This window comes from Nelumbo nucifera, chromosome 5 (assembly GCF_055504915.1).
Source record: "Nelumbo nucifera cultivar China Antique chromosome 5, China Antique-T2T, whole genome shotgun sequence".
Lineage (NCBI taxonomy): Eukaryota > Viridiplantae > Streptophyta > Magnoliopsida > Proteales > Nelumbonaceae > Nelumbo > Nelumbo nucifera.
This window is the reverse complement of record NC_142653.1, coordinates 13,890,073-13,898,709: the sequence shown is the minus strand read 5'-3', so window position 1 is coordinate 13,898,709 and position 8,637 is coordinate 13,890,073. Positions and strand designations below refer to the sequence as shown.

Here is an 8,637-nt window from a genome sequence, read left to right as displayed (position 1 = left end):
TTGGTATGATTTTGAATTTCCTTCTCTTTTCTTTTTGGGTTCCATTTACAGTAGGGACAAAAGATTTTGAATATATTGAAAATGTATATATATATATATATTATAATGGTTAAATGATAAACAGACTGTATGGGTCATGTTTGAACTACCTTTTTTGATGAAACGGCAGTATTATTTTTGCTCCAGGAAAATACACCATGGCTCAACTTCAAAATTAATGTCAATCGTCCAAAATCTTGGTCAAGGATCCAATGTTTGTGCTCATTCTACTTTGAGAACTATCTTCATGAACTCGTAAACAAAATAACTAATAGCAGCCGAAGGTAGAACCTGAAAAATCAAAAAGAACTAGAAAAAGATGAGAAAGCAGCAGACATTCCATAAGGATAAAAGTGGTAGACCATCATTCAAGATATGGAATGCATTGTTGACAATTATCATAACATGTTGGAAGACGCACAAAAAAAAAAAAAAAACAAAAAAGCTGGAGAACGGAACTCTTTTGATGGGATCATTACAATCTTAATTCTTTTTAAGTGAGGACAAATGAAGGAATTCAGATTAGCTGAACGCGGTGTCTGTTCAGCAGGCTGTGGAACCAATGATGAGATTCCACACCAGTAATAAATTCATGGGCCCCACTGTAAATGGTGCGGGTCCTATGTATTTAAGTGCATGGAACCTTATCATTGGTTCCACAGCCTGCTGAACAGCTGTCGCGTTCAGCCAAACCTTGCTCCAAATGAAGGGCACTGAGTTAACACAGATCAGACCAATATTGATAAGGTTACTAAATGGCAAATAACAATGCTCGCATACTTGCATCAAACATGTACACACCACATAAAACTTGGATATACCAATACCCCCAAGTGACCAGTAGGAACACTTCCAACATCTGAGGTTTGACAGGCACTTACAGATCATTAGGCTGGAACCTTATATTTTCTCCCTAGTCAAGCAAGCTCAACATACAAACAGGGTCATGTAGCTTCAATGTGATGTCAATATGGCATCATACAATGACGACAGAAGCTTTTGTTTCTAAGATGTTGCTGATACCCTGTAAATCTGTAAGTGCCAACAAAATTCAATGCTGGCACATCTATGTTGCTGGTTCGCTGCAACACTGTTAGCACTTAATTGCCAAGCTGTACATTCCTCATTCTAATATTTAGGGGTGTCAATTGGACTGGGTTTGGTCCAATCCGATCCAGTCCAATGTGAGTCCATTATAAATGGACCAAGTCCAATCCAATCCAATGAATATTTTGGACCATTTTAGACTGGTCCAATTCAATGTCTGGATCGTCCAATCTGTTCAAATTCATTTCGATTTAGATTGGTTTTAACCCAAACCCAATCCATTAACACCTATATTCTTATCTTATATCAATGGAACAGATATTTGCTTAATCCAATCCAATCCAATATAAACTTATTACAGACAGGACCAGGTCCAACCCAATCTAATAAATATTTTGGACCAGATTGGTCCAATCCAATATGTCTTGTTGGTTCGTCTAATCCATCCAAATTGATTTTGGAGTGGACGGGGTCCAATCCAAAACCGGTCCATTGACACCCTTACTAATATTCACCATATCCAGCAAACTGTGTATTGAAAGAGAAAAAGAAGGGAAGTAGGGAACCGATGTCCAGGATCCAATTCATTTTAGTAGATGGATATTAAGCTCCATCAATTGAGACTGAGATGATGAGCAAGGAGAATAGTTCATTGAACCCAGTTTGTAGTGTTTAAATATCTAAGAATGATATTTCTACGAGGACATGGGATAACTAAGGAGGGAGAGATCAAGAGGAACTTCGATGTTCAGCTACTAAATCAGAAAGGCATGGTCCAAATGTCAGCCCCTCAGATGGGCTCCGAGATCCACCAACTCCAATGTGTCAAAAATCACTAGAGTGTAGGAAAGTGAAAGTAAAGTGGAGTGGGGATATGGGATCACCAAATTTGAAAGCATCTAATGTTTGGAGTATCATTGGAATGCAGTTAGTGTGTGTACATGTATGTACAGTGTTCGATTGAGAGGGGGAGTGGATATAGTTTATGATGATAAAAAGAAGCTACAATTCTATAACCTTTTTTTTTTTTTGATCAATGCTACAATTCTATAACCTCGATATAAGGTTCTACCATCTCTCACACTCCATTTCCCAGTAAATCCAACATTGAAGAGCAAAAAAAAAAGTGTATAAAATATCTAAGGTTGATAGTGAAAGGGAAAAATCAACAAGGCTTAATATATTGAAGCACATTTTTCAGCTGGAAAACCTGAAACTTTAAAACCATCTTTCCATTATCTTGGAATCAGAGTACAGGAATGGCTGTGCCCCAAGAGTGGAATTATTCTCCCCACCACCTCATCCCAACCCCATGATGTGTGATTGATTTCCTGTAGGGAATTGAGACAGGTCTGCTAAGGTCTGGAAGGAGGTCATATTTATAAAATTCCAATCCAGGTATCAACCAGGTCAGATCCATAGTTCAATTAAAAGGAAAGTATAATGTTATCATTATCTAACAATTTGAATTTATCTGGCAGATTAGCATTTCTGGGTACACCCAGTTAAACAGAAGTGAAATTCCACATGATACTAATCAACTAGCAAACTAAATAACTGATATCTTCATTAATGTACCTGTAACAAGCTGGGAATGAGTCCTGCATATAACGCAGGAACACCTCCTTGCTCAACTATCTTGACACAAGTAGCCATTGCGTTCAACTTTGTTGCTTGTACTTGCATCTGTAGCTGTCTCCTCACAACTTCAAATGGATATGTAGCAGCTTCAGCACAAGCACCAGCAATAGCTCCATACAACAAGGTTCTAATAGGACCCAACTCCAGCCGGTCTAAAGCATTCAGTTCTTGGCCTTGTTGGTTCATATGCTGAATTCTTTTCCTTCCTTCTGGTGAGTGTAGATAAGCTGATTTCAATATATCGTACACACCATAAAAGACTGCACCAGAAGGTGCCATGCTTATAATAGATGGCACTAAGCCCTTATATAGGGAAAAGAACCCTTCAGTTTGGATCATGTGCCGAAAAGTGCCGATTACTCCACCCAGGGCTTCCCCACCAGGTGCTACCATCTTTGTTCGGATCTGAAAATTTATACATTGCAGGTTCAATGTTATTTTTCTTTATTGCAGGTTCAACATCATGCCAAGAAAGTATGGGTCATGCAGAAAGAATAAAAAAAGGAAATAAAGTCAAGAAAGTCAATGGAAAAATCTAAAGGGAACTTGGTTAAAATGAAGGTTAGTTCAAATAATGTGATCCCATAGCAAGAAGCCACTAATGAAACATATTATGAGCTGATAAATCACAAATAATCAATGGAAAAAAACTATAATTATGAATCCAATTAGAAAAATCTCAGTAATCTATGATCTCAAAAACTGAAAAGATGAAGATGCGTATAAAGAGAGAAGAAAGGAATGCAACGATTGTCCCAGTTTCTGAAAAGCTCATAGTACTGCCATAAGATGTAAGGACTTTCTTGCAGTTTGCCATTTTATTATAAACTTATTAAGTTCTAATAAAAACTGACTTATGTGAGTATAAACCAATTTACTTTTACATATAAAAAAACCAATTTATTTTTAGAAAAACAATTCCTTCACTACAACCAGATTAATGCAGAAACAAACAGCTGTTACCCATAAAATTAGGCCATGATGAATTCCCAAAGTACAAGAACAGAGGTTTCCCTCTGCTGCAAAATTGATTCATATGAAAGACTAGAAGCCATCATTAGATGGGCCACCTAAAGATGTAGTGTTAAAATACAGTGTCTTTGTAGGGTATTCTGGTCTTTTTCCATATATTTTTATGTTCTGTTTTGTCTGTTCGCATATAAGTGTTACAGGGGTATTATTGTAATTTTTCTTTCTTTTGAATATAACATATTGGGGCGGCAGTTTGCCTCTCTCATAGAGACTGTTTGCCCTATTCTCTTCGTCTCCCTCTTATCTTCTTCTTCTTCTTCTCTCTTGCTTCTCCTCCTGGGATCATATCAGGAGTACTTCATTTATTTAATTTAATACAGGTCTGATATCATCTAGGAGATCTCCTGGGTGAGACCAATTATGATGGTTGGAACCTCACACCCTGGACGTGCTCCACATGTTCAAGATAAGGGGAAATTCAATTCTTCATGCTCATCCTGTCTTTAACATTCTTTAATCCTTGTACATAGGCTACATACATTAAGTTTCATGTTATAATGAATGACAGACTGTTCATAGTGCAACCAACCACCACTTACAAAGGGAAACAGTGAACCCAAAGGAATTTGGGAAATTCATTTCATAGAGATAGGCGGACTGTTTTGGTATATAGGGGGTAGGGGCTCCATCATTGAGAGTGTATAAGCAAAACTAACAACTTATCTGTGCACCTTGTATCGTCTCCCAGAATCTATTTTCCATCCTAGATGGAGATTTGCAAATGCCATTTGGGGGGGGGGGGTACGTAGGGCCATGGAAATTGTCAAATAAGGTCAATAAGAACTGATTTTTAGGGGCACTTGCATGTTGGTTTCAAGATGGAATCTTAGTGGTTTGAACTCCATTGTAGATGGTTTGGCACTTCGGATAGATCTGGAGCGAACGGATGAAGGTTGTATAGTGGGTCATCATTACCTTAGGTCTTGTGTGCAGCACATTTTTTGTATAGCTCAGATATGACTTTTTTTATAGTAAAGGAAAAATTATTGAAAAATAATTACAGCAATTTGATGACAAGAAATCACCCAAAGAAAATGTTTGATATTTTTCCAATCATGCATATAACCTTATTTTGTAATTGCCTTTCATTTTAATGACATGTCTTTGATTAATACAATACTGTTCAAACAAAAAAGGAAACTGCCTTCAGTTCTTTTTTTTTTTTTTTTGAGAAAAGTTAACTGAATTCATTAAAAGAGGGGTACACAAGAGGGTGTACAAGGAGAAGAAGAAATAAAAACAGGGATCAGACCCCTGACAACTACACAGGGGGGGGTCATATCACAGTCACTTCCTGGCAGAAACAAGGGATTTATTGGCAGCTTCAAATGCCAATCTGCACTGGATCCCAAGGGAACTCAAAGTTCTTGCAGATGGGTTAGCAAAATTAGGTGCTTCTTCAGTAAATTATTGTCATCACAAGAAAAATTTTTCATATACACATACCGTGTCCATTGGTAAGCAGAGAATAGTGGCAGTAATGCCAGCTGCAGCACCAGCAAGGAACCTCTCAAAATTTGTTGTTTCCTCATTTCCTGACATTTTAAGTAGTTGTTTTCTGTATGTATCATAAGCATAGAAATTTACTGCCTTAAATGGAGCTGTACGAAGAATGTTGACAAAATTCCCCTTCCAAAATCCTTTCAAGCCTTGAGAAGCTGCAATTGTCTTGATGAGCTCAAAAAGATTTCTTTGTTCACCACGAACTATATATTCCAGCTTTAGTCTCTCAAGTGGGGCAACAAAAGTTCTGATACACATAACAGTAATGCCCATTAAAGCATACTATGTGAAATGGTGAAGATGCTAATGATAACGTAAAAAGAAAGAAGGCACTTGAAAGAATAAAGAAAGAAAGAAAAAACAAGAAAAAGATATATTGGATAATGGCCACTCAACAAGATAAATGCAGGAATCATCCAAGATACTGATAGATGACTTATTTTCTCAAGATCCATATGTTAATGCAACAGATATTGCACAATTAGATTCCAAAATAATGGGCACCTGGATTACAAAGTTCATATGTTGGTTCCACACAAAAAAGCAACTACTGTGAAGAGTATTGATTAACTAATTGATTCATAAAGAAATGTGGTAAACCACATTTAACGGACATAAAAAGGTAAATCAACTCCAGATGAACACAATAAGGGATTCAGTAAGAGTTAATTGGTAAGCTAAGTAATTAAAGGCCATATCTTCAGTCAAAGCATGAGACTTCAAATCTTTCTCAATACCTCTAGTCCTCTGCCTAAGCAACAACATTGTCTCATTTAGCTCTCTTTATCTTTTCACCTTAAAGGGAAACCAAATATGTTTCTTAGATATTGCATACACTATGATTATCTGAATGTCGATCCCATTATTTGTGTGAAGATTAAATACCCATTTGACAAGGCATCTAGCCTCCCTAGGTACGTAAACTACTTCACTTCGAAGCAGGTTGTTTTTGAAAGGAGATGAGCTAGCTATTTAACTTCTCGAAGTTTCTTTCTCACTATAACTCATTCTTTTGACTGCATTCTCATGTCCCTACCTAGATTATCCCCCATCTAATCCTCTATCTCTGGTGACTGGATTAGTATTGTCAGCTAATTGGTTTAAGCCGACTAGGATATACTCTACCTACTCTGACTTCAAGCCAACTCCAACTAAGATAAGCTCCACTGTAGCTCACTCTTTTCTATTTAATACTTTTGGATGGAGTTGGTGTTATAGACTGTTTTAAAAAGCGTAGGAGGTGTATGCCTTCAAAAATGCCCTGAGGCGTAGGCCAGAGGTGCTGACACCTCTAAGGCGTACACCTCAGGTGCCCTCATACGCTTTTTTCATGAAACGTACTAGAGGCATACGCCTCGTGTGCCTCATGCACACCTCATATAAAAGACAAAAAAAAAAGAAAGAAAAAAAAAAAGAACGAAAGGAAAAAGAAAGGGAAGGGTAAGAAAAAAAAAGAAAGAGAACAAAAAAAAGAGAAAAAGAAAGAAAAGAAAGGGAAAGGAAGAAAAGATAAGAGAAAAGAAAGTGGACTGGGACTACAACTTCGTGCCTCTTATGTTCTGAACTATGCTTCACGCCTCTAAGTAGTGGAACACCTTGCTTCATGCCTCCGTGTTTTAAAACACCGGGTTATAGATTGTCTTGTTTGGTACAACTTTCAAAAGGTAGATTTTATTGTAATCATAACAGAAATATAGTACAATACATATGGAGGCCAAAACCATTGTGCCCGGAGAATCTTGTATAATGGTCGTCGTTCAAAGTGAGAGTGTCTTATATGAGGACATTATACTGAAGGAGGTATAAAATGGTTTTCTAAAAAATAGTTTTAGGCTTTAGAGCAGTTGTACAAGAGTTGATGGTTAGTTTTTCGGCAAAAACCACACGGAATCTAGTATTCATCTCTATTATCTTTCGCAGTGCAAAACATTTTTTCCTCTCCCAAGAACTGGGTCAAACTCCAAACCATGCAAAATATTTGTACTCTGCGCTTCTCTATATCCTCGGAATTGTTTTTTGCTATAGTTCTCCGCAGAGATAACATTTCAAACCTACGGATTCCCAGCGGTTGAAGCTTCAAATTATCAAATCAAGCAATCAAAATGCAAATTTGGCAGATCCTCCATCACATATTGCAAGTAGAGATGGAAGGCAATTAAGTAGATTTGCAAAAGGAGGGTAGCCAAAATGATTATAAACATTGTCATCTGGCAACAGAAGAAAAACAGTAAAAGGAGTAACAAATTTCTCTATATCTAGTGAATAAAGCCTACTTTAGAGTTCAGATTAAAAGAACAAACCTTGAAACCATTGCAGCAACTGCTCCAGCCCATAGATGCTTCGTGGTGTTCATAGCACCTTCTCCCTGTAACTTACCCTTCTCTTCCTTACTCTCTTCAAAGGCCACCGCCTCCTCCGAAGTCTTCTCCCCATTTTGAGGCAAAAACACGTTGGATTCCTGAACATATCCGTTGTTCCCCTTAACAGACAAGCTTACCGATAAAAAACCATCACTGACTACTCCATACTCTCTCTTTTCTCGCCGGAATACCTCAAAAACAACTGGTTTCCGACAACAAATCGAAGAAGAAGAAGAAGAAGAAGAAGAAGAAGAAGAAGAAGAAGAAGAAGAAGAAGAAGAAGAAGATGATGATGATGATGATGATGACAAGGAAGAGGAAGAAAAAGTTGAACTCGAAAGTGTAACTGAAGAATTCCTGGACGGAATCAAAGAAACAAACCAAGCCGGTACAGTAGAATCGAGAAACAATCCTCCGCCTAAGAAGAAAATCGAATTGGAATCCTTCAAGACTGGAACTTCAGACGATTGACAAGCAATCGAATCCCTAAACCACAGCTCCAAACCCAGCATTCTGACAATGCGACAGAGGAATCCAATAAAGTGGCAGCCGCTCTCTTCTTCCGATACTGGATTTCTAGGGTTTCCTCAGCTTCTGGCATTAGTTTGTCAGCCTGAAGCTTGATGAAGATAGGATCGGATAAAATTGGGACGCCGAGAATGACTGCAATGACAACAAGGAGCAGAAGCAGGAGGATTCTGCTTGGTTTCCATCGCCGCACACTTTCAGCTCTTTTTGTTCCGCTCCTTGTTTCCGTTGCTTTTCCGGCTTTTCCCTTTTCAAGTTTCGGTTCGCGGGTCGTTCCACGCTACGCCCAAAGTCAGATAATATAAATCAGGTGAGACACAGTGACACCTGTGTTTTGCTTGTTCCTGGCCATCCGATCGAAGGAACATTGCTGCAATACCAAATCAACGAGACAGCGAAGTTCATGTGTACTTTTAATCGCAGCTCGCAGTGTTAAAAGATCTGTGACATTTTTAAATAGAAAGTAGGGTATTATCTACAGATACCA

The 8,637-nt window shown here is 38.0% G+C and overlaps 1 protein-coding gene across 1 annotated transcript; it reads right to left on the bottom strand.

The window, feature by feature from the left end:
• LOC104604995 (putative mitochondrial adenine nucleotide transporter BTL3) lies at positions 1-8,478 on the bottom strand. Its single transcript, XM_010269590.3, has 4 exons — positions 7,563-8,478; positions 5,206-5,509; positions 2,665-3,132; positions 1-330 (listed from the first exon to the last, which is right to left on the bottom strand). The coding sequence occupies exons 1-4, from the start codon at positions 8,132-8,134 to the stop codon at positions 262-264; spliced, it is 1,413 nt and encodes a 470-aa protein (XP_010267892.1). The 5' UTR covers positions 8,135-8,478; the 3' UTR covers positions 1-261.
• Positions 8,479-8,637: the final 159 nt, after the last annotated feature.

What these genes read in the sequence shown, in the direction of transcription:
- LOC104604995 (XM_010269590.3), bottom strand. Translation starts at nt 8,134, where the DNA reads ATGCTGGGTTTGGAGCTGTGGTTTAGGGATTCGATTGCTTGTCAATCG. An exon ending in GTTGCTGCAATGGTTTCAAG is followed by an intron (nt 5,510 to 7,562) that starts GTTTGTTCTTTT and finishes TATGTGTATCAG; the next exon opens with AACTTTTGTTGCCCCACTTG. An exon ending in TCATTCCCAGCTTGTTACAG is followed by an intron (nt 331 to 2,664) that starts GTACATTAATGA and finishes TTGATTTTTCAG; the next exon opens with GTTCTACCTTCGGCTGCTAT.